At 42.7% G+C, this 26,998-nt stretch overlaps 1 protein-coding gene across 1 annotated transcript in view; it reads right to left on the bottom strand.

The window, feature by feature from the left end:
- The window catches only part of Slc2a13 (solute carrier family 2 member 13), a 332,552-nt gene that overhangs the window by 257,302 nt on the left and 48,252 nt on the right, over nt 1–26,998 (bottom strand). The window contains exon 2 of the mRNA XM_017797293.2: nt 6,522–6,681. Coding sequence (XP_017652782.2) covers nt 6,522–6,681 — 160 coding nt within the window. The remainder of the gene's footprint in view (nt 1–6,521; nt 6,682–26,998) is intronic.

Consider the following 26,998-nt stretch of genomic DNA (forward strand, 5'->3'; position numbering starts at 1 on the left):
ATTCTGTGAAAAATGTCATGGGGATTTTGATTGGCATTGCATTGAATCTGTAAATGGCTTTTGGTAGGATAGTCATTTTCACAATATTAATTCTTCCAATCCATGGGCATGGGGGGTCCTTCCATCTTCTGAAGTCTTCCTCATTATTCACTTTGTTCTGCTATGTTTCAAGCACATCATTTCACTGTGTGCTGTCCACCTGCCTCGAACCTATGCTTCCAGTTACACTGAGATATCTACATGATGTCTTATGTCCTGAGTCTGTCAATGGGACAATCACAGATATCTTCAGCATTCAGACATTTACTTGTAATCAAGCTGTTAGCCTCTGTGCTGGCTAATCCTGGGTGTCAACTTGATTGGATCTGGGATTAACTGAAATAAAAGAGATCTTCTTGATTGGATCATCTAAAGCCAGAAGACACACCCTAAATGTGGGTGTTACCTTCTGATGGCAGCCCGTATAAAAGACCAAGGCAGAGAACGCCAGGCTTCTTGCTGCTTGCCTTCTGTCTTGCTGGTGAGTTCATCTTGCTGCTGTAGACTGAAGACTAGCTGATTTTTTGGAATTTGTCAGACCTTCAGCGCCAGATTGGGACTACTGAGACATCCAGCTTGTGGACTGAGCCACTACGGATTCTCACTCAGCCTCTCCAGTGTGGTGCAGCCATTGTTGGAGTACTCGGACTCTATCCTGTGAGCTAAGCTGATAAATAGGCCTTCAGAGCCAGATTGGGACTACTGAGACATCCAGGCTTGTGGACTGTGTGACTACTGGATTCTCAGCCTCTCCAGTGTGGTGCAGCCATTGTTGGACTACGCAGACTATCCTGTGAGCTAATCTAATAAATATTCATTCTACAAGTTCTGTTTCTTTACAGAACCCTGACTAATGCAGCCTCTAATTAATATATACAGATATGTGTGTGTTTATGTGTGTGACCCAAATTCATTTTTCTTAAATGGTAATGGCAATGATTTTTAAGACAGAAACTGTCTCATATTCTATTATTTCATATATAATCAGCAATTACCAATTAGCATTAATTATAAGGACACTCTCTTGAGTATGAATTGGTTTTCAAATAACATTCCATTTCAAATGATACACAAATAACTTTCTTTCAACTAACATTCAAAGAACACCTTGATTTAGCATTTTATAAATAATTGTGGCAAAGGAAGGCTCACCAATTAATAAAGGAGGTTTCTTATAGTTTTCTATGAGTCTAGGGGCTGGAGAGATTGCTCAGCAGTTAAGAACACAGGTTGTTCTTGCAGAAGACCTGGGTTTGAATCCCAGCACCCATATGGCAGCTAACAACTGTCCATAACTCCAGTTCCAGGGGATCTGACAGCCTCTTCTGTCCTCCGCAGGCATTGCACAACACAGGTGCATTTACCTACATGCAGGCAATACATGCATACACATAAAATAAAAACAATAAAATTTAATAAAAGTTTTTAATAAGTCTTTCAAATAAACAAAACCAAACTTACTCATTTAAGAGAAAGCAATGAAAAACAATCTGTTTTAAAAAATGAAAAGAAGCCATGTCCTCTTCTTTCAATGCTTTCAATGGATTCAAAGCTCTCCACCGCCATCTCAGACCCATCTCCCACAGCCCTCACCCTGCACCCAGATGGCTACAGCCCTCTTCCTCCTGTTCCCACTTCTCCTTGGTCAGAAGCAACCAGCCCTGCATGAATGTCTGACTGATTGTTACTATGTTTGGAACATTATTGATAAAGATAGTCCAAGTATCATGTGGTTCAGTGGCAAACAATTTATTCCTATAAGACTTAAACAGCAGGAAAATAAAAATCTTGAGAAAACTGGGAACAAAACATTTTTTCATTAGCATGAAAATATAAGAAGCTGGCCTGCAATATGGAACATCAGATAATGGTGCTTGCCACCAAGACTCATGACCCCAGTTCAATCCCTAGGTCCTATATGGAGAGAACTAAGAGAAGTTGTCCTCTGACCTCCACATGCATCCCATGGTGTATGTATGCCCCATATATAGACATTCATAAACAAATAAATTTTAAAAATTAATCTCAAAAGTCTTTCTGTCAATGAATTTAACCTTCAGTCTGTCACAACCAATCACCACAATCTATTGACAATTCTGGCTTTTGGATTATAAACTCTTGGAAGCAGAAACAGGAGGGTGAGAGTGCTTACACTCTGAGCAAGAAGATTTGGCTCCAAGCCCTACCGAGCGGCCTCACAAGTACTTATGGTTTGAGGTCTCTAAACATAGATCTAGGCAAATATTAAGCTTCTCATAATAATAGATTTTAAAATATTGTATTTATTATTTTTATTTTAGGTGTATGAGTGTATTGCCTGTATGTACATAAGTGCACGCGTGTCACGCAATGCCCTCAAAGCTATAAATCTGGGACACTGGACTTGAAGCCTGAAGTCAAACATTAGCAACCTGAACTTTAGACCAATTAAAGTCAAAAATGAAAAAAGAAGATACTAAATGTTAAAATATTCAAACTCTTATCAGGTAGAAGCACCTTTAAGACATAAAAAAGTCTATGAGAAACATATATGAAGTATTCAGACCAATGTTTTCCTTAGAATTTTTGAACCGTACTGTCATAAAAGTAATAACTTATATACTGTTACAGGTAAAGTACAATTACTAACAATTCCAGAATGTAGAATCCATGGGAAGGTACCTTCAGTCTTTTCTTGATAATGGATTCTTACTAGTAGCCCAGGAATCAGAGAAAGAAACAAACAGAAAACTCACCTTTCAAAGAACACTTGCATGTATGTGGAATAAAATTAGTAAGTCTGCAAACATAGGATTGGGTTCAAAGTAATCTTGTCATTACTACTTCAGTGAAATACTAGCTCAGGTTAGTTTTCCCACTAATATGTTTTCATCCCTGGGGTCCTCAGTAATGTAGTAAAAATGCTGGGGCGACAAGGAGACACTGTCTCAAAAAAAACAAAACAAAAGAAAAAAGACCAAAAAAAAATGCACACAACTATGCCCCTTGGCTTTATTGAAAATAAATGTCTCCAAATTGAGCAGGTGTGTCTGGCTATGAGGAATCCTTCTACTGTCTCTAGTGTTTGCCTTTATCCTTTCTACAGCAGCATCACGTCGGGCATGTTTCCTCTCTAGAGTTTTGTTCTGTCACTCTATGCTACTTTATGAAGTATCTGCCGTTTGCCAAGCACTGAGCCTGCATGTTTAGGTGTTTATTATACATATACTAATTTAATTTCCAGAATAATCTCACAAGATAAGAATTTTAGGTCCCTTTTTTGGGGGGTGGTGGGGGGGGTAAAACCCAGATGAACCACAAAAATCTGTCCCAGTTTTGCAGGTAATGGATGAAGTATAGAAAACAGATTTGGATTCAGGGGTACAATTTTATCTCTCATCTTTAAAAGGGTGTGTAAGGCTTGTCCCAACACTTCCACCTGTACACAGGTGTACCACACATGAATGTTTTTAGTATATGATCTTCCTTGTCATCCTAACCAATACTGATAAAAAAACATTTAAATTAGCCTTAATTGAAAACTGTGGCTAAAACACTGAATGTTATGAACGTCAATATATATCTGCATTAGTCACATTAATAAAAATTGGCCAAAATGTAAACAAATAACTTAGGCCTTCTTAAAAATGCATGTACTTAAAACTGGCTAGGCATTATTCCTCCTCCTCCTCCTCCTCCTCCTCCTCTTCATTGTCTTCTTCTTCTTCTTCCTCTCTCTCTCTCTCTCTCTCTCTCTCTCTCTCTCTCTCTCTCTTTCTCTCTCACTGTCTTATGCTCCCACTACATAACAAGAAACAGTGCTGGACAGAAGATACCTTCCTTTGAGTTGTTGGCCAGGGTGGTCCAAGAGACCCCCAGAATTACTCAGGCTATTGCCACAGCCCTTGATGGCCTCCCAGAACTTGAAGGTAAGACCCTGTTGCTGAAGACAGAACCTACTTAGGACAGAGGATTTGGAGCAGTAGAGCTGAACTGACCTGGAAGCCAATTCCCTTGAAGGCAGCTCTCATAGCTTTGGAGAGCACTATAAAGGTGCCAAGGGAAAATATCAATCGATAGTCCAACACCAGCTTCAAGACCAAATAATCACATCAATGGCCAACACAACATAGGACATTGGTGCAGTAGCGGCACTCTTATCTTATGGGCAATCAACAGCTATCTAATTGGACTAAAAGCCCACTCAGTGGGAGGAAACTCAAGTGTGGTACTGTAAACATAACCTAATACACATGGCTGGAAAGGCCACAGATCTTAGAGAAAACTCCAAGACTGTCACATCATTAGACTACTGTGATTTCTTACTATGTGAAAAATATGTATCCTTATATTTACAGACAAATATCCCAGTCACCACTCATCAAAGAAGATCATTTTGCATCAGTTGGAGACTATTAGTATCACAACTGGTCACATACGGACACTGTCTATGAATTGCCCAGGCCTAAGTGACGCATCTACAACGGAACATAGAACAGGGACAATAAAGAGGACACCAATGAATCTCTCGGTTCTCAATAATGAAGCTCCTCATGCAGCAGAGGGCCAGGAACACAAAAGGTCACAAATGGTCAGAGTGTAGAGATCAAGAGTCTGCTGGATAATCGTCCTTTATTAAACTTCTCCCACCCAAGGCTCAGGGACCATCTTAGAAGAGGGGGCAGAAAGATTGTAAGAGCCAGGGAGAAGGTGCATGACCATATGGAAACAGAGTCCTACAAGCTCCTGGGAACCTGCCCATATGATTCTGTGGCAATGGTGTCAGCACACACAAGTTTGCATGGGCAAACTCAGGCAGACAAAAACTCAGTATAGAACTGGGAAAATGAACAGCAGACCCCAATCTTATCTGAAGAAGTATTGGTAACTGATTGCTGCTAGATGAGGAAGAGCTGATCTTACTAAAACAAGGGACTCTAGATAGGCTGACTGGACCTCAGTGCACTGGGGAATGGCTGGGGACACTGACTTGACACAGTGAGCCTTAACAGTGATGACAGAGTATATGGTCTCCAGTTGGGGGCTACGAAAGGGTACCAGCGGGTATGGGGCTATAAAGATGATTAAGATTGATTGAGATGTTCTGTATGAAAGACACAAAAGTTCAATTTTAAAAAAAAAAAAGAAAAAGTAAAAAAAAAAAAAGAAAGCACGTATGTTTAAGTATTAACTGACTTCCCCTAAACTTCTAAAAGAGACTCAAAATACCAGGTTAAACTAACAATAGCTACTAGCTTCTTCTTTCTTTAAAGCTACAGACTAGAACAGAAAGACTGAGGGCCCTACTTCAGTATTCCAAGAACCTCTAAGTCTGGCAGAGACTGGTTCCTTCTGAGGAAGAAGGCAGCATGGTGGTTTTTCATTCCACTGTCTTTGGTTTAATGAGTCTTAAAAGGCAGGCTTTCACTGGCTTCAAAAGTTTCTTCACATGACTTCTAACAAAACTTTTCCACCATGTAAGTCTTCTAAGCCACATGGCATAGGGGGCTACTTACACAGCTGTTTGATTCCCTCCCTCTCCATCACCTGAACTGCCTCCTTCTGATGCTTCAACACCATGAAATTCCAGCAAGAGCTGGAATTTCCACTAACATTCTGTCCCCAGGACTCACCTAGTACATGCCGAAAAAGTACTTATTATACTAAACAATGGCTTGAAAACAAGTTATAGAGCACTACAGAATCTGGTGCGTTCATGTAAAAGTTTCTTAGAATATGTCCATGAATCTGTTAAAGTGAGAAATCAAACCCAGAGTTCCCATCTGTAAGGTTTAACATAAGCTAAATTTTGACAAGCAGGTTTAATAATATTTACTTTGTGTTTATCCTCATATTTTCTCTCATTTATGCTGATTTAAATTATGATTAAGGAATAAGTTTTATATTTTAATTTTACATTGACACCTTTGTATAATTAATAATGTATTTTTTTTTGGTCTTTTTGCAACAGGGTCTCCCTGTAGCCCCAGCTGTCCTGGAACTCACTATGTAGACCAGGCTGGCCTTGAACTCACAGAGATCCACCTGCCTCTGCCTCCCGAGTGCTGGGATTAAAGGTGTGCACCACCACGCCTGGCCCAATACTGTATTTTTAAAGACTAAGTTCCTTTCAGATCAGAATACAGCTTCTTAAACCCCAAAAAAGGATATCCTATCTCTAGTTCATAAACAGCTTGTCAATCACTCACATAGTTCAAGAACTCTGTGCATATTTATTGCAGCATTCGTCTTTAAACAAACAGTGCAAAGGTTATACACAGTAAGAGAAACATCACCACAACACTAAAAACTCAGCAGATACCAATTCTAACAGTAGGTTCCTCATCTAGCATTAAAATAAATATCAGTTTCTTGACTACTTTCCATTTTGCTGACTGCCACCTACTTATAAATTAGATATAATGATTGAAAATATTTCTTGAGTTTTCCCATGCCTTGAAGTTGTGGCTTATTTGAATTCACTTTAAAAACTATTTACAAACCTCCATCCATCTTTCTGCAGATAACTGAAGGCTCCATCGATAACACTTGCAAAGAACTGTCCCCCTGTGATGAAAAGGGTGTTGATGGTGACCAGTCGACCTCTCAGGTTGGGTGGAGAGACCTCTGCGATGTACACGGGCACCGTCATAGAAGCGATGCCTAGAGTCAAAAGTGAAAAGTGAGACGTTAGCGGATCGAGCAGCTATGCTGTCACTCCACAAACTCAAGCGAGATCAAGAAACACGTACACAGGGCCTTGGTGCTCAATCCAACACAGCTTGTCGAACACCTAGAAGTTTAGTTTGTGACTGATTTAGGGTTACTGAAGATAAGAGGTATCTGGGATTTTCTTTATTTGTTTAAAATGGTCTTATGTAGCTGGCCTTGGACACACTGGGTAGCCAAGGGTGACCTTGAACTTCTGACCCTCCTGCCTCTGCTCTCCCAAGTGCTGGGATTACTGGTGAAGGCCACTGTGCTCAGCTCACCCTACTGCTTAGAAGCTATAGACAGAAACACTGTTATCTCCTACAGTAAGGTCTAAGTATGCTTTAAATCTTACAGCCTAAAAATACAAAAATACTCTCTAGAAAGAATGTAATTAATTGCTTAAGTATTTTTAGTCTATATGGAAATGTAATCAGACAACAGAGAGAATAAAACATTAGTTTATATCAACTACAGGAAAACATCATTTGCAAGGGATGCATGATAGAGCTAGCTGTAAATTCCAGAAACAGCCTATACTAGACAAAATCTTTAGGAAGTCACAGTTCTGAAAAAGATTACCTTAGACAGAAGACAAAAGTATTATGGGGCTGGGCAGATGGTCCAGGGAGTACAGAGCTTGCTGTGCACGCATGAGAACCTGAGTGGATTCTCAGTCCCTGTGTGAAAGGTGGGCACAGCCTCACATGCCTGTAACCCAGAGACAGGCAGCAGAAACAGGAAGACCCAAGGGCTTCCTGGCCAGCCAGCCAGGCAGAAAAGGCAGTGAGCTCCAGGTTCAGTGAGAGACCCAGTCTCAAAAAATAAGGCGGGGGAGAGAGAGAGGAAGACACCTGAGGTTGACCTCTGGCCTCCACACAGGCACAGACAGTGTACAAACATGCATACCACACAGGCAGCCAGACACAGATGCACACTCATGACCACATGCACAAGTGCATCCAGTGGAGGGCGTCAAAAAGGCCAAGTGGTCTATGATGCCAGACTAGAAAACTGTATGGTTACAGAAACCAGGAGTGGTGGTGCACACCTTTAGTTCCAGCACTTGGGAGGCAGAGGCAAGCAGAACTCTGTGAGATCAAGGCCAGCCTGGTCTACACAGTGAGTTCCAGGGGGGTCAGCTGGGGCTACATGAAACCTTGACTCCAAAAAGACCAAAAGAAATTTTTATGGCTAAAAGGCATTTGATTCTATCAGCTTTAACTTTTTTCCTATTTAAAATTAATGTAGCAGGGAGAAGTGGTACCTTGTAATCGCAGCATGTGGGTGGCTGAGGCAGGAGGGTTGTAAGTTGGAGGACAACCTGGGCTACATAGAGACTCTTCCTCAAAAAAGTATATAAATGAATAAATGAATGAATGATACATGAATGGAGTTTAATGTTGAATTCATGGGAGTAGATCTGATTTCATTGATTCCTAGAATCACTCACGTGATTTCAAAAGAAAAGGAAAACAAAACAAAGACAGAAAGCAAAGATATCTTCATCTCATCCACCTTGAATCCATTAAGTAAACAACCACAGAGGGGGAGGTGGTCTGTCTTTCCAAGTCCTCCAGTCTTGAAGTCACTACAGTATTTTAAAAATGCAGCGTCTCGTGTTCAGCACTCCAGCCAATCCATAATGATCTTAAGGGAGGCCCCGGCCTGCTGGTCACATCTCCCACTCGCCCCTATGGTTCTTTCCATTCCTAAGTATGTCTATGTAGTCTGAAACTAATATTTAACATTTTAATATTTTTCCAGGGGAAAAAATAAGCAGGGTTCGTTACAAAAGCTCTTTTAAATCTGAAGATATGACTCAATCCTTAGTTTAAGATAGACTATCAATAAACTGCATAACAGACCCATGTAGAACTGTTTCTAATGACTTGATCTTCAGTTGCCAAAATATGGTTTGTGCTGAAGTCCCAAGAAGCCTGGCACCATGCTTCGGGTCCAGGGGCTGTTTCGGGGGCCGCCCACCACATTCAGCATACAGCAACGTCTGTCCACACTCAGCAACAGCACTACCTGTGCTTCTCAACTTTTTCTTTTTTGGCATGATGGATAGACACCAGAGGCTCAAGCATGCCGGGCACCCTGCCGCTGAGCTATTCCCCCAATTCTTCAACCACTTTTGTTTGTTGATAGCTAGTCTAAAACACATAGCTTTCCCTCACTACAGTGCCACACACTGAATGACCGCACCCTGGGGCCTCAGGTCTCTTTTCCATCCTCACCTGGGCAGTGCCCACTTTCTACCCACTGTTCTGAGCTTCACAGAACTCCCTGCTGACGTCACAGTGGTTTGGAATTTTGGCAACTATAATTTTTATTAAATTTTAATTTGTTTTTTTCATCCTTTCAAAAATATTTTATTGAATTTCTGCAATGTTCATACAATATAATTTGATGGAACTTAGATCCCCTCCCCTGTAAACCCCACCCCCCATGCAATTTAATGCACTCTATCATCTAGAAACCCGCAACTGCCCAACGTGCAGAGAACAAGAGTCTGCAGAGTGCTTATCCCTGAACAGGACACCTATTTCAAGCTTTTTCCATCTTTGAGTAAGACAAGTTAAATACAAAGACGTATCTTTACAGTGGAAAAGTCATTATATTGTTGTAAACACACTAAGTAGTTAAGCTGTACCAGTGTTCTCTGCTCCTGTACCTGTCAACATATGGAGATAACACTGAGATTTTAGAAGTTTTACAGCCTAAGCAGATGGTGGCTGACACAGCAGGCGTCTAATTAAATCATCACCATCTGAGCACTAATCAGATGTGCAACACAGACTATCCTAAAATGACTTCCATCTAACTTGGAAATAAGAAACATTTGCTACAAATGTTGACAGACTAGCTACATTCTCTTTATTTCCTTTACTATGAGAACACCTCAATGGAATTTCAGAAAACAAGCACTAGTTTATGACTTGGATTACTCTCTCCACACTGGTCTAGGTAGGAACCGTCAATCTATCGGTCTCTTAGCTGGAGAGCTGCTGTAAGTCACCTGACCACTGAGCATGGAAAATCAGAACCACACTTCCTATCTGCACAGGTTTGTCCCCAAAGTACAGGTTTTAGGTGATAGGAAATACAGGCATGTCCTCAGGCCTTTAGAAAGTTTGATGATTTAAAATGAACACCAGACTTTGAAAGTAGCAAGTAATGGCAAAGAAAAAAGACAAAGAAACTAGAAAACCTTTGGAGCCATTGTTAAGTAGAGCTGGAAAGAACCAAACAATTCTGTCCAACGAGTGTCCATGCTGATCGAACACTGCTATGAAACTGCCATGGGCCGGTGATCTAAGTTAATCCTCACTAACTCTCCTTTCAAAGAGCACGCAGTCATGTCCCAGATGACACCACCACAGGGCATGTAGGAAGTCAAAGTGGCCCTGGTAAAACACACCACAGTGGCTCATCAACACAGAAGGCAGCAGGCTCATGGAACCACAGGTTTCAATTCCAAGTTTGCAAGTTACCAGCAGGTTAAGTTTGTACAACTTATTTAACCTAAGTCTCCAATTTCTTGTCTAAAAAGGGGGCAAATAAAACTCCTTCACAGAGGTTGAGAGGTATCTACGAGTGAACAGAGTAAAGTACTTAAAACTGTGACAGCACACGGCATGCAGCCCAAACCATCCACAATCACTTTATTATTATCTCTAGTTAGGAGGCATCTCAACTTTGTGATCCAATTCAATCTGCATTATGTGCCAAATATGAGCAGAAATAGACAGGATGGCATTGTGCCATGAGGGAAGCAAGGCAAAGGCATTTGATCAACAGATGATTTGAACAAGACCGTGCCTGGGTTCCACTTTGTTCTGCCACTGAGGCTGCAACGCTGGTGATGAGACCTGCAAAAGGCCAGACAGAAACTCCTGCCTTGAAGAGCATCAGACTAAACAATATGAAATAGCACGAGGTATTTTCATTGATAAAGATGGAGAAAGCCACATTCATTTATCAGAACATGATTCTGGGCTCGGACTTTAGAGTCACAGCAGTTTAGACAAAGGCCTAGACGCGGGATGAAAAGCAGCCATCTGAGGGAAGAGACTACTCAGTGAGCTGGGGAGCAACCCAGAGGCTCAGAGACCAGCAAGGGTCTGGGACTTAGAAGAAGCCTGTGAATAGTGTGAAAGAGGAAAAAGCAGCATCCGACTCCCATGGGGCTGATGTGTAGCCCAGTCTACCTTCAAACTCACTGTACCACAACTTCTGACCCTTCTGCCTCCACCCCTGGAATGCTGGGATTTCAGGTCTGCCCTTTCGTGATGCTGAGGATGGACTCCAGGGCTTCGCCTACGTAAGTGCACCCTTGTCATACAGTGCCCATGAAGGACAGAAGAGGGCGTTCGATAGATACTGCTAGACAACAGTTATTAAATACAACTTCAGGGGGGCTGGAGAGATGGCTCAGCAGTTAAGAGCACTGGCTGCTCTTGCAGAGGACCCATGTTCAGTTCCGAGCACCCACAGGGTGGCTAACAACCATCCGAAATTCCAGTTCCAAGGGATCTGATGCCCTCTTCTGACCTCCTTGGGCATTGCATGACATGGAGTGCTTGCATGTAGGCAAAATACTCATACTCCTAAAATAAAAATAATAAACAAAACATTTTTTAAAAATACAACTTCCAACTGAGACTGGGCCAGAAAAAGTTTGGAAGTCACACAGCTATCTAGGACTCAAAAGGTGACTATGGTCAGACCACACACCTAATTGTGACTGCAGCGTTGGGTCATACCCAGAAATGTCATGTGAGAAGACCGTCAAGAAGGATGGCCCAAAAACATGCAGTATTTAGGGGACTGTGGGGGACATGAGAAGGTGAGGGTAAACTATCAAAGTGGCTTCAGAGGCTTATGTTCTTGACCTCTTGGTTCAAAGACCAAGGGCCCTATCTCTGCTTAGAACATGATCCTTTGGGGACATCTCAGAAACACTGTATCTTTGATCCAGTTGCCCACACTCACTTGCACAAACTTCCTGATCCCTACTGCCTGCTCCATGGCTTCCTGACACCAGGATTCATATTAAAAACATTAGGCCAATTTTTAAGAAAAATGAATGAAATACAGTGAGTTGTAAAATTGTGCGTCAGACAAATTGAAGTCTGTGAGACTGTTAAATGCACCTGAGGAGGAGCACCATGTTTCCCACACTCACCTCGGTCCAATGTACATAGTTCCCACAAACTCTGCTGATCGACTTGCTATTAATAAGAACAACTCATGTAAGATATTGATTGATGAATTTCCAAACATGAAATCCACTTCTGAAAAGCCCTAGACATTCAGCTATTAAGTTACCCTAAAATGCCTTACCACTTTGGAGAAATGAAAGATGGATAAATAAAACCACCAAACTTGAGGGTTTGTGTTAAATCACTATTATTTGTCTGTATAACTCAGCCACAGATTTAAATAAACCACAAAAGCATTCGAGTAAATGAATAAGAACTTCTGTCACTATTCACGTGACATCTGTTTGTAGAAACAGTATACTGAGACACACATTCTGCCCTGATAAAACCGAAAGATGTCTGTATAAGATTCCTAAAACCAAGAGTTAGATGTTTAATAAGTATATAATAAATGATGCATAAAGTTTGAGAGACTCATACGGGAAATTTTGATGTTTTCCTTACTCAATCACTAACCTCATAAGGAAAATATCACACTGTATTTGATCTTCTGTGTGGTTATGTGGTGTATGCATGTGTATTTTCATGTCTGTGCACGTGTGAAGATGCCTGTGTACATGTGGAGGCTGGAGATTGATGTCTGGTGTCTTTCTCTATAGCCTTCCACCTTATGATTATTTTTTTGAGACAGGGCCTCAGTGAACCTGAGGCTCACTGATCTGGCTAGACTGGCAGCCGGTGAGCTCCTGGGCTTCTCCTGTCTCTGCCTCCCAGCACTGGGATTTCACCCACACACTGCCATGCATGCATGCTGGGGATTCAAATTTGGGTCCTTGTGCTTACAGAGCAAGCACTAATCAAGCACGCATCTCCCCAGCACCCTCGAATCAAATTTTAATATTCCACATGAAACATCTGAAATGAACGTGAAGAATTGGTGGTACAAGTTACTAACAGCTCACTAGAGTAAACATGACCACAAAGATCCATGCTGGTTATTTCCTGATGTTCAAAGTTTGAGTTGTTACAAAATAAGGCGACAGCAACAAAAACTCGTTAGTATGCCTGCCTTGAGAGGCACCACCAGGAAGCCACACCTGGGACAGCAGTGCGTGAACTTCACAGGCCATGCTGCAAGCTGACTTGCCAGCTACACACAGCAAAACTGCATGCAGAAGCTGCCTTTCAAGAGTTGCTGAAAGCCCTTTCAAAGGCCCGAGTCAGAAGTATTAGCAATTTCATAACCAAACAGCATTAGAAAACCCTGTTGTGATGGATAGATACCCATGAATCAGAGCAGTCTCTCAGCATGATAAGCCACACAGTAGCTAATTAGCTTCTTAGAAGTACACGAAGCCACCTTCTAATAACAATGCTCCTATGGTGGCCTTAAGTTCATTTCTTAAATTATTGCTTTAGCACCTCTAAAGAAACAGCTGTAGTAAAAAGACACAGAATCTAAGGGGAAAGCACTCTTCAGTAGGGTTGTGATTGGGTGTCTTGCCAAAGGCTGGTAAGCCTGCATTCTTCTAAGTAGCTGTGTGTCTGCTGCTACTGGGCGCCAACACACTTGGAATTCCGCTTTTACAGCTTTCTAACAAGGCTTAAGACACTAGCAAAAGATGCTAGGCAGCTTCAAAGTGTGTAGACCCCACATCCAAAGCAAGATGCCTGGAACAGAGTCCAGTTATGAGAAAAGAATCAACCTCTGGGGGTGACTACAAAGTCAGCATCCTAGAGTCCCAAAGAGCTGCAGTCAAAACTCTGCACATATGGATCAGCCTTTCTGCCAGGTAACCACCCTTCTACCCCAAATGATCTCTCCCTTCAGAGGGCCGGAGAACGTGCTATTGATCTGCCTGAGGTTTGGTTCAGTTTGGTTCTGGTTTGGGTTTGTTTTGGTTTGGTTTTTTGCTAGTAATATTCTAACTAACCCTGTGTCATCACATCTGTTCATCCCTGAAGGACTAGAAGCCTGCTAACAGACTGCTCCATGGTACACATTTTCTGTCCTGGAACCCATCTAAGGTTGAGCCCAAGCCTGGGCTGCTGTGTTACTGATTAGCACTATGGAAAACAGATAAAATCGATTCTGTGATTTCTTCAGTGCTTCGTTGAATCCAGGGCCTTGAGAATGTCAGTCATGCGCTCTACTGCTGGGCTACTGTCAGCCCCTCTTAATTCTTGAGACAGGGTCTTGCTAAGTCCACCAGAGTAGCCTCAAACTTGGGATCCAATCCTCCTGCCTCAGCTTCTCAAGTAAATGAGATTATAAGCATATGCCACTGTGTAGGACTTAAATCATATTCTTTTAAATTAGCATCAACCAATATGTTTTAAACTAAAAAATATGAAATACACTTGATGAAATGCTCAAAGAATCAATAAAAATATTGTTAAAAATAATATTCAGGGGTGGGAGAGATGGCTCTGCGGTTAAGAACACTGACTGTTCTTGTAGAAGACCCCGGTTCGAATCCCAGCATCCACATGGCAGCTAACACCTGTCCGTAACTACAGTTCCAGGGGATCAGACAGCCTCTTCTGTCCTCCACAGGCACAGGTGCTCTTACCTACATGCAGGCAATACATGCATACACAAAAAAATAATAAATAAAATATTTAAAAACTATTCATTAGGGAAAATGAGGTAAGTACAGGTAAGAAAATACATGAAACTCATTTCCACTCACTCATTAAGAACCACGACTTAAACTGCATTACAACTTCAAGTGTGTTATCCACGAGTCCACAGACTTCATTCATGATGCCACAAAACATTTTCTTTCACTTTGGAATGTTCTTTTCCAAAAGGAAGTCCCAAATTTTGGACATAAGCTGGCGGACACTGTAAATGCAGGAACGGGCTGCAAGGTCACTAAGGTCTACACACTCTGCAGGCCAAGGAAAGGAGCACGAGATGTGTGCCATAGCCACACAGGAAAATCTGGATGGCAGTTTGGCATACGTCTGAACAAAGTCAGTTTAAGTGATACTACAGTACTACAGTACTCCGTGGTTCGGATGTGGCACTTCATGTAACCGATCCCTTCTTGTCCTACGTTTAGGTCTTACATTCACATTAGAATGAGAAGCTATAGCTTTCTAATAAGGGTCTGCCTTTTGGGAAGAATGTTCACAAACTAAATTAAATTTGGGTTTAGTCACAATGGGAAATGTTCAGAGAAAATAACGATGGGAAATGGCAGCCAAATGGCAGAGAAGAGCACGATCTCTTCACGAGAAGAGGTTCAATCAGTCCACACATATTCAAGGCATTTTCTAAAAATAAGAAGCTGAAGCGGTCGCAAATATTAAGGAAAGATGGCTCTACGAAATGCTACAGAAACAGCAGGATGCCTTTACACCTGGCAAGCACAGGACAAAGGCTAATAAGAAATCAATGTATTTTCCCAAAGCAGTGAAATCAGCAAGAAGGAACACAGGTCCTTTGTCATAGTTAGCTCTGTGACACCTAGAGGTCCTTTGTCATAGCTCTGTGACACCTAGAGGTCCTTTGTCATAGTTAGCTCTGTGACACCTAGAGGTCCTTTGTCATAGCTCTGTGACGCCTAGAGGCCCTTCGTCATAGCTCTGTGACACCTAGAGGAAATGTTCCAACGATGACAAAAGAACTAAATAGGAGCGAAAAGGCCAGGAACTCCCTGAACTGTGGGGATGACTTTTATAAATGCACATAATCTGGACTAATGACTTTTAATTAATCTCAGAAAAACCAAGGCTCTTGTGCCTTGTGTCCTGGACACCTGATCTCCTTTCCCTGGCAACCTCAACTTGGTACTCCAACCAAAAAGATAATGACTGAATGTGGGTGTGCTTGGGAGCTGACATATCAAAGCTCTGAAAGCCAGCACGCGCATCTCCACTGCACACAGTGGAGACTGGGAAAGACACGTGACCGCAAGTGAATGAGCTATCCAGAACTGGGGATGAAAAGGCCGGATGGTCTGTCAAGATCAGGGTGGAGCTGAGCTTGTATTTCCCCAGTTGAAGCTGGAGAAACCATTTTTTGAATAAAATTATGGGTGGAGTTCCACTCAGGACACAGGTCTAGAGTCAGCATTCCAGCAAGACAGATCCATCAACACAGGAGGTGGACGATTCCAAGAGATCTCTAGGAGGGAGAACAAATGTCCTCCAAGTTTGGGCCCACACTTAAAGACTACACTTTAAGAGTGAGCCTGTTTGTTCTGGTAATTATAAACATGGTGGTAACACCACACTGAATATAGAGTATACCGAAAAGCTGTCCATGAATAAATGGAACGGGAACAAGATGAGCCCAGGACAGATCAGGCTGAAGAAATCCTCATACAATTGATATAGAAGGTGAAAGAGTGAAATATGGGAACTGTTAAGAACCGTTCAAGGAAAGACTAGAACAGGAAACAGAAGAAAACCGCCCACCAAATGTTTTTAAGGCTGTTCTTCAATATAAGATTGGTTTGTGCTAGAAAGCAGGAACAGACCCATAAGGAGGGAATTGGCATAAGCTTAAAAAACAAGTGAACAAGGAACCGAGTATTACAAGAGCACAAAATAGTGGAAAGAAACAGAAATAAACACAATACCAGAGTCAGTAAAGAACAGAAATGAAGCTGAAATCGGGATCAGGAGTGTGGAACATCAATTTGAGATGTTGTCCAAGAAGGGAAAGCAATGGAAATGGAAATGATTAAAGGCGTTTTGTAAAGGAAACCACTACAGCTGGGCACAGGGGCAACGTGCCTCTCACACTTAGGAGGCAGAGACAAAAGGGTTACCACAAATTTGAAACTAACCAGGGCTATGTAGTAAGATTGTCTCTCTCAAAAAAATGTAAGCCACTCTAAGAAAAACAAATGGGCCGCAGGAGGGTGCTACCAGACACAGCCTGGGAACATTTGGGAGTTTCAAGATTAACTACCATCGATTATTTTTGTATAGATTGGGCAAAAAGACAAAAGAGCTTGCCTCAAATTTTTTTACAAAGCAAGACGAAATGCTACAGGACAACAACTGCAGGTGTTTGACACGGATGCTATGGCCCAAGGATTTTATACCTTGCCAAGTTGTCTTTCAAGGTGTATGTGAAAGACCAATTTCAGATAGGAAAAAAAATCCAAGACATATCAACTACATACTATTTTTACAACAACCCCTATTCTAAAAAAGAAAACAACAAAAACTCTGCAAACAAATGCAACAAGAATGACTACAGACAGAGGGGTTGAAAAGACCTGCCCCCAGCTTGCTCTACAGAAGTCCTGGCCCAGAGTAAAGCACCTACCCGACCATTCTTCCCGTGGTTCCTTTAACGTACATGTAGAGAAGGTCACTTGTTTGACAGCCACTTCAAAGCACTCGCTGGTATTTTTCTACTTCAGTGTTTGGTCATAGTGGCAGCATATTTTACTTAGTTGGGGCATTATGCCTGAATAGTTATTTTTTTAAAAAAGTCACCCTTCCTGGGACTAGAGAAATGGTTCAGTGGTTAAGAGCACAGTTGCTTGACAGAAATCCTGGTTGTGAATCCCAATACCCACATGGTGGCTAACAACCACTGGAAACTCCAGCTCTAGGCATCCAAAGCCATCTTCTGGCCTCCACAGAGACTGTATAACATGAGTGAACTTATATACATGCAGCAGTAACATTCATATACTTTAAAAAGTCTCCCTTACCAATAAGCCCCCATAAGACCTCTAACTAGTTTCTGAACCTGTATGGATTTTCCAATTTAAAGAGACTTTCCTAAAGATTCAAAGCTAGCATCCACAGAGACAGAACATGCAACATCTGTCTTTCTGGGTCTGGGTTACTTCACCCAGTTCCATCCATTTACCTGCAAATTTCATAATTTCATCTTTTACAGTTGAGTAATATTCCATTGTGTAAATGTACCATATTTTCATTATCCATTCATCAGCTGACACATCTAGGTTGTTTCCTACCTGTTAGGAATAGAGCTCATTAGCATGGATGATCAAGTATACCTGTAGTAGGATACAGAGTCCTTTAGGAATAGGCCGAAGAGTGGTACAGCTAGATCATGGCAGTTCTACTTCTTTTTCCTTTTTAAATTTATCTATTTTAGTTTATGAGGGTTTTGCCTACATGCAAGTGCACCCATACATGCAACGTGCACAGAGGCCAGAAGAGGGCATCAGATCCCGTGGAACTGATGTGAAGGACAAGTGCCAAGAACCAAATCTGGGTCCTCTACAAGAGCAGCCAGTGCTCTTAACTGCCGAGCCATCTCCTCAGCCCTAATTCTAGCTTTCTGAAGAACCTCCACACTGATCTCCACAGTGACTGCACAGGTTTACACTCCCACCAGCAGTGAATAAGTGTTCTCTTTCCCACATCCTCACCAGGATTTGTCCTTGTTTATTTCTTGGATCGTAGCCATTCTGACTGAGGTAAGATGAAATCTCAGAGTAGTTTTAATTTTCACTTCACAAATGTTGAATATTGGGGCTGGAGGGATAGCTCAGCATTTAAGAGCATTGGCTGCTATTGCAGAGGATGCGGGTTTGATTCCTAGCACTCACATGACAACTAACAACCACAATTCCAGTTCCAGGGGATCTGACACTCCTCTTCTGACCTCCACAGGCATTGCAAACATGCACTTACATACATGCACTTACATGACATGCAGGCAATACATTCATACACATAAAAAAATATATAAAAAAATTTTAACAAGATGTTGAATATTTTAAAAAATATTTATCAGGCATTTGTTTCAACTTTTCGGAACTCTTTAGTTCCTTGCCCAATTTTTAATTGTTTTTTTTTTCATGTTTTAGTTTTGAGTTCCTTGTATATTCCAGATACTAAGCCTCTGTCGGATATATAGCAAGCTGGTAAAGATTTTTTTTTTTCCCATTTTGCAGGCTGCCGTTTTACTAGAATGATGATGTCCTTTGTTGTGTTTCATGAGATCACATCTGTCCGTTGTTGGTCTTAATGCAAGAAGCCTCAGCCCTAGTCAAGGGGCTACTGGCAAGTGATGACTGCTGGATGAGGGGCACACTGCTTCTCAAAGGACATGACGCTGGGTAAGCTAAGGCAGCTCGAGGGGACAGACCACATCTCAAAGTGTCTGGGGACACAAATTAGACTCAACAGACCTTCAAAAAATCATAGATGACATGAAGTGAGGGGAAGAGAGGATTCTATCTGAGAGATGGGGGGATCTGAATAAGATCCAACACATTGTATGAGATTCTCAAAGAATCAGTAAAAATAATGCAAGCCACGCTCCAACAGGTATCTTTCTCAACTTTTCCAACATTAAAAAAGTAGTAATCTAGGGTATATGAATGTCCCTATGTTGCTTAAATTAAAAATAAATCACAGTAAATCTTAACAGCAAACCAAAGGCTTTTGTGTTTGGTTTCAGACTGGGGCTCTAAACCACTGCCTCATACACAGCCAGCACCTCTACCTCTGCACCTTCAGTCTCCACAGGGCAAGTTTTCTATTCAACTTCCAAGAGACTTTTGAAGTGGAAAATGGAAATATACTGGTAAAAAAATTTCCATCCTAGCCAAGCCTCATGACATGCGTCCCCCTGACGCTGAGGCAGGATGATCACGAGTTCAAAGACCTCCCCCATTAAATATCCACTACCAGGACAGCCTGGGCTATGTGAGACAAATCCTAAATAAAGAAATGATCAAAACCTATGATGAAAGGGGATAGTGAAAGAGAGAAGCGGTCAGGTCATGGTAATCGTGTAGCCAGAATTTGCTTCTGTTCTGTTCTTCACTATCCCAGGTACAGGCCTGACTCCAAAGCTGTGGAATTGAGTCTCTGAAATGGTCAGGCGTTCAGATGGTGACACGTTTCAGGACATCTGCTCACTGCTTTCTCCAGCGGGTGTAAGACACCATGACTGCACCAAATGCTCCTTGACCAAACCAAGCCAGATGACTGTGAAAGGAGCAGTGTCATCCGTCAGCCAGAATAAGATGACTAAAATGAACTTCCCATCACGTACCAACATCTTACTCTACTTGTAGACCTAGCGGCAGCTTCCACTCACTCAACAGAAATGAGTTCTGACACAAAATAGAGGACATTAATGAGAGTATTGCTGCCGCTGACTTGAAGACACAGCCAGAGTATAAGCAGTGATTTAGTGATTTCCTGTGGCCAAAGGTGGAATGCGGTGAGGCTCGTTCCAGCACTGTGTCTACTCCTACTTGATTACAGATGCAGAAATACCAGCTTCATTGTCTTTTCCATTTTGGGATCTACAAGTATGCTGATAGCATATTTCAAGAGTTTTGATTGGTAAAAAATCAATATACCTATCATTCAAGAAAAGACAAGGTAAGAAGACAAATAAGACATTTTGACGAGATCAGGAGAAATAAACTGTTCTGGCAGCTTAGGGGCAGAGACCCCCAAAACAAGCAGATTTGCTCCATCCGTGTCCTTGACAACAATTCTGCCTTGGCCAGAAACTAGAAATGTGGCAGTTCTATCTTGGTTGGAGACCAGAAATGCCAAAAATGTTTAGTGGTCCTGGTTTGTGTTCTGGTTTCATGGTTTAATCCGTCTTCTCCTTTTATACACTATGCTGGATGCTTTAGTGTCAACTTCACACACCTGGGCTGAGGGAGGCTCAATTGGGGAATTTCCTCTATTGGACTGGCCTGTGGCCATGTCTGAGGGGCGTCTTCTTGATGAGTGATGTGGGAGGGCCCAGCCCACTGTGGGTGGTGCCACCCCTGGGCAGGTGGGCCTGTGTTGCATAAGAAAGCAGGCTGAGCAGGGGCCAGGGGAGCAAGCCAGTAAGCAGTGTTCCTCCATGGCCTGTGCTCCAGCTCCTGCCTACAGGTTCCTGCCGAGTTCCTACCTTGGGCTCCCTGATGAACTGCGACCTGGGAGTTGTAAGCTGAATAAACCCTCTCCTCCCCAAGTTGGTAGTGGACAGAGTGTTTTGTCACAGCAATGAAGAACAAACTAAGACATACACCAAGTTGAAGAGCACAGCTGCCTGGCTCTGCATGATGAGGTATTTCATTGACCCTTGAAGGCACACCTGAAACGCCTGTCCAGATATGAAGATGGAGGGGTACATGGACATCTCCTGGGCATGACAACTGGACTGACTACCACCTCCATGCCTCAACCTGGTAAAGCCTTATTACCTCCCAAGAGCAAGTCCATCCTGGGACCTGCACTTGCTATACAGGAGCTCTCCTTGCTTGCTCTCTCTTAAGCTCTTACTTGTAATAACTCTGTTCTGAAATTCACCCTCCCATCGTCCATGAAATTCATCTTCAAGTTCACCAGAAAAAAAGGCAGGAAAACCACTGGCCTGGGGTGGCTTTGGTGGCCATTGACCGTCCATCATCCCAGCTCCCCAAGTTATTGCTTACCTTAGCCAAAAAAGGCTCCACAAAACTGAAAAACCCTCACTCCCCCATCCCATTTCAATATGTAAAATAGACATGCAGACTGATGCAAGATGATGAAAAGATGACATAAATACAGAAGGCATGCATGACTACAGACAAGGCACATTTACATTTCTACGTTAGCTACCTTTTCCATTGCTGCGGGCAAATACTTGACAAGAAACAACTCATGGGAGGAAGTTTGAGGAGATGCAGTCATTGGCCCACAGTTTGAGGAGACAGTCACTGGTCCACAATTTGAGGAGATACAGTCACTGGTCCACAATTTGAGGAGATACAGTCACTGGTCCACAATTTGAGGAGATACAGTCACTGGTCCACAATTTGAGGAGATACAGTCACTGGTCCACAGTTTGAGGAGATACAGTCACTGGTCCACAGTTTGAGGAGATACAGTCATTGGTCCACAGTTTGAGGAGATACAGTCATTGGTTCATAGTTTGAGGAGATAGTCACTGGCTATAGTGTAAAGAGATACAGTCATTGGATATAGTTTGAGGAGATACAGTCCTTGGCTAGTTTGAGGAGATACAGTCATTGTCCATAGTTTGAGGAAATACAGTCATTGTCCATAGATTGATGAGACAGTCGCTGGCTATAGATTGAGGAGACAGTCACTGGCCATAGTTTGAGGAGAGTCACTGGCCATAGTTTGAGGAGATACAGTCCATACTGGTGGAAAGACATGGTGGCAGGAGCAGGAGGTGGCTGCTGACACTGTGTACCCACAGTCAGGAAGCAGAGTGAGGTGACTGCTGTGCTCACTGACTTTTCATTTCTCCCTTTTCAATCAACTCTGGATCCAAGCCCATCGGAGGTGCTGCCCATATTTAGGGTACATCGTCCCTCCTCAGTTCTGCCTCTCTGGAAATACCCAGAAGTGTGGCTGTGAGGTGATTTCAAATCTAGTCAAGTTGTCAGTGAAGATGAACCATCACAATTTCCAAAAGGATAAATCAATTTGATGAAAATTATTTAAATTTTAAAATGCAAAATTCCTTTTTTGGGCAAGTTAGAAATAATCTGCCCCCTCCCCAGATCTTTGAGATTTCCTTTCTTCGGGTACCAACCTTAAGCTTTACCTTCAGATTTTATAAGAAATTAAAAATGAAAGAGGAAACATTTCCCTATTATATATGTTTTTAAATTTTATTTTTATGTATATGAGTGTTTTGCCTGCATGTATATAAGTGCACCTGTAATGTGCAATACCCATGAAGGCCAGAAGAGGGCATCAGATCCTCTGGAACTGGAGTTTGTTCACCACCAGGCGGGTGCTGGGAACTGAACCTGGGTCCTTGGCAAGAGCAGCTCTTGCCACAGAGCTGTCACTCCAGACCCCTATCTGGGAGTTTGCTTTGAAAGTATAAAAGAAAAATTCACTGTAGTTTGTTATCCCCAATCTTCTGCTGTTAGAATTTACTAGTCACAGCAGCCAGCACCAACTGAAGACAGAGCAACAGTACCCTCATGGTGTGAGGAACAGGCCCCTCCTTTGGAGCTGTCCATGGCAGGTTCTGCGTTCAACTTTACAAGGTATCTCCTCCCCATGTCTATTGACTTCATGTCACCGAACATTCTAAACTGTGAAGAAAAGCCCAATGCAAATAGTTAAGATGTTAACTTCTAAATCTTTTAAGTTTTATTTATTATTTTTATTTTATGTGTATGTGTGTATTGCCTGTATGTAGGTAAGTGCACCCATGTCGTGCAATGCTCACGGAGGTCAGAAGAGGCTGTCGGATTCCCTGGGACTGGAGTTATGGACAGTTGTTAGCTGCCATGTGGGTGCTGGGGTTTGAATCTGGGTCTTCTGCAAGAACAGCCAGTGTTCTTAAAGGCTGAGCCATCCTCTTCCTCAGCCTCCTGTAAAGTCCTGTGTGTGTCCAGGAGCCCCCACAAGATAGACCTCTGAGCTGCCACAAGATGGTCCTCTGCAGTTCATAGCTCCTCAGTCTCATCAAGATTGTCAGCTCTGGATTCAATCTGATTCCTTCCTACCAGCTGCAGACTCCCAAACAGTGATTTGAGGACAGGGCACCTGATCTGTTAGTACTAAGAAATAACTGTAAACCTAAGAAAAAAATATCTGTTACAAGAACAGGGCAAAATGCCTATGCAGGAATTCTAAAAGTTTATTTCAGACAGATAATGACCTCACGTGGACTACGCAGGAACAGATTCAGGGTGGAAGGATAGGAAGGCGGGAGAAGCTATCCACCTAACGATCAGTGAAATGAAGGCTTCAAATCCAGATGGCTTCGTTCAGTTAGTTCCATGAAGCATCAGAGACAACTAATCCAATACTTACATAAAATTTATTTATTTTTTGAGACAGGGACTCCCTGTATCCCCAGCTATCCTGGAACTCACCATGTAGACCAGGCTGGCCTTGAACTCACAGAGATCTGCCTGCCTCTGTCTCCCAAGTGCTGGGACTAAAGGCACGCGCCACCACGCCTGGCAAAATTTAATTTTTTTAAAGGTTGTATTTCCCAATTAATTTTATGAGCTAGTGATGCCTGGCTTTAATGTCAACTTTCCACAAATTAGAATCACCCTGAGCAGGAAGCCCAGACTAAAGAATTGTCCTGATCGCTTTAACTGATGTGAGAAGACCCACCCAATGTAGGCAGCACCTTCTGGTAGGAGCCCCCATAAAAGGGCACAGCCAGATGAAGATTATTTGCTTTTTGCTCACTTTGCCACCCAGCTGATTTATCCTGTGGATAAAGCTGATTCCCTCACTGATAGGAGAACCAGCATTTCCAAGTTTCCATCAGTGACTAAGGACCAGAGGGTCTCCAAGATCCCTCCAGGTATTCACTGTCAAATTGGGACTGCTTAGGCACCCAGCCCTGTGGACTGAGCAACTACCAAATAGTTTTCATATTCTACGGGTTCTGTTCCTCCAAGGAACCATAATACAAACTGTGTTACCAGGAGTGGTTCTGGAGAAACATAACTATATGGATGAATCCCTCTAGTAGGGTTGGTGGCATCCAGAGCTGGTTCTCCAACTAGGTGATATCTACAACCATGGATAGAGATGCTATAGACCCCCACCCCGGTAGAGTGGAGAGCACTGAAAGTCCATGGTGTGAACTAAAGTATTAAACTACTGAAAGAACTATGTGATATAAATGCTTTTGTTTCTCATAATTCACCTCTTGTGAATCTACTGACTCTGTATATAAACCTTTTAAGCATTTGAGGAAAAATGCTAAAAATCCTTTTAGCATCTTTGTACAAACAAAGGGAGAAAATGGGCTGAGTGATAAAAGTGACCAATTCCAGATGTGCATGAGTGATCTACAGGTTTCTAAGTGTGCCCTGGAAGAGAATCTTCTATCCACTAGGCACAGAGCTCAAGTTGTGGAAACCCAAACCAAGACCCTCATTACACATTACTGGCTGAAGGACAATGCAAATGCAATTCCCAGGCTTCAAGCTCGTTACCAGTTAAGAGTGAGAGCACTGACTGGAAAAGAGCTGTGACTGGGGCCGGGCCTGTGTCGAAGGACCCTAAGCAGTTTGAGGGCACTGAATTCTCAGTCTGGTGGGCTCACTCTCTCTGAGGCAATGGCCTCCCCACCTGTGCTGGTTGGTTTTTGTCACCTTGACCCCTGGGAAGGACCCTTACTGAGACATTTCCTCCAGCAGATAGCCTGTGGGCATGTCTGTGGGGATTTTTTTTTTTTTATTGCTAATTGATGAGGAAGGGCACGGGGCCACTGTGGGCAGTGCCATCCCTGGGCAGGTGAGCCTGGACTGTATTTAAAAAGTAACTGAGCAAGACAGCAGTATTCCTCCAAGGTTTCGGGTTCAATTCCTGCCTCCAGTTCTGGCTCCGCTGGGGTTTCTGCTTCATATTCCCTGGTGACCTGAAATTGTTAAGCCAAATAAATCCTTTCCTCCCCTTTGGTCACAGTGGTCATCACAGCAACAGACAGCAAATGAACACACCCTTAGCAGACACATCCCACAACCCTCCATCCCTCCAGAACTACCCTCTCTGTCCTTGCCTAAGGGAATGAATCCTGCTTGTCTGTAGAGCAGGCAAAGAATTTTCCTACAGGAGATGTCAGACAAGACAACAAGGATGTCCCTGGGGTCCTCCCCCATCAATGACTCTAGACCTGTAACTAGACTGAAGGCTAAGCAGAGCCCTAGAGGAGAGGTAGAAAGTGTGGTTCAGGAGAGGTTCATCAAACCCTAAAAAACTTAATGAGATTTTAGTTCATTCAAGCAGAAGTCTTGACAGTAAGTGTGGGACTGGATTTTAAGGGTGTGGGATAACGGTGGAAGGAACATGAAACCGGATCAGGATAAGTCTATCAATATAGACCCACTGAGCAGACAGAGATTCTAGGTTTAATAATGAAGTTCACACAGCTGCAAAGATGGCCTGAGGAGGAGCTGGAAATGCCTGATATTCTTTGGATTTTAGGGTTCAGGAAAACTGGAATGTTGCAGTGGAACATTTAAAACCTAATCTTCCACAATGGGGGCACCCAGAAGATATGCCCTCCACTAAGACAATGAGACAAAAAATGGTGAGGGGCACCAGTGTGTTTGAACAGTTCTGTCATTGCTTGTCTCATGTCAGACCTTAGCGTATGAGATGCAGTTGCTCAACTGGACGTTTTAATGTGATGGGTTTAAACAGATTCCAGAGTAGCAGGGACCAGGACACAGCACTGAGTGCCAAAGGCAAGGTGGTCAGTTACGGTAATGGGCAGCACAGTGTGTGTAATGGTATGACTCCAGTGGATCTTTGGTACCAGCTAATCTATCATGGTGTTTCCAGGGAAAAATATGTAAGTCTACCAAGTCTGTTTGATCTGTATAAGCAGAAAGGCTCAAAAAGAAATGGAAGGCTATACAGGATAACAGTATAGGATATACAAGATAATCATGGCCTGTCAACCAATTCCAGATGGGCCAATTTCCATATCCAGAATCCCTTGAATAAAGGAAAGGCCAGGTCCCCTTAAGAAAAGATTGTATACAATACCCAAAAGTTTTACTGTTACCCTTTCTTCCACTTTTCCCCAGAGGGACCTAAAAGACCTTTTTACTAAGGCAAATGTACACTGGGGAAAAGAAAACAATCAGACTTCTGAAGGCCTGTGGAATACTGGTTCTGAACTGACGGATTCCGGAAGACCTACAAAAGCACTGTGGTCCTTTAGTGGGGCCTTATCGAGGCCAGGTGATAATGGGAGTGTCCGGTTAAGTCTGAATCACAGGTCCAAGGATCTCCAAACTCATCCTGAGGTTACGTCACAAGAACCAGGGTGTATAATTAGGAGAGATACACTTAGAAGTTGGTAGAACCCCCACACTGGTTCCCAGACTATGGAGTGGGTGTTTCTATAGAGAGGCCAAATGGAAGCTATTGAAGTTGCCTCTTCTAAGAAAAATAGTGAACAAAAAACAACACTGTGTCCCTGGAGGGAATACAGAAACCAGTGTCCCCAACAAAGCTTTGAAAGGTGCAATGGTGATGGTTCCTACCACATTCCCCTTTAACTCTATTTGGGCTGTGACAGAAGGCAGACAGGCCATGGTGAAAAAAAAAAAAAGTTGACTAACACACTTGAAAAATGGTGGCTCCAATTACAGCTGCTGTGCCAAAGGTGGTTTCCTCACTTA

Source organism: Nannospalax galili, unplaced genomic scaffold (assembly GCF_000622305.1).
Source record: "Nannospalax galili isolate Female #2095 unplaced genomic scaffold, S.galili_v1.0 scaffold454, whole genome shotgun sequence".
Taxonomy (NCBI): Eukaryota; Metazoa; Chordata; class Mammalia; order Rodentia; family Spalacidae; genus Nannospalax; species Nannospalax galili.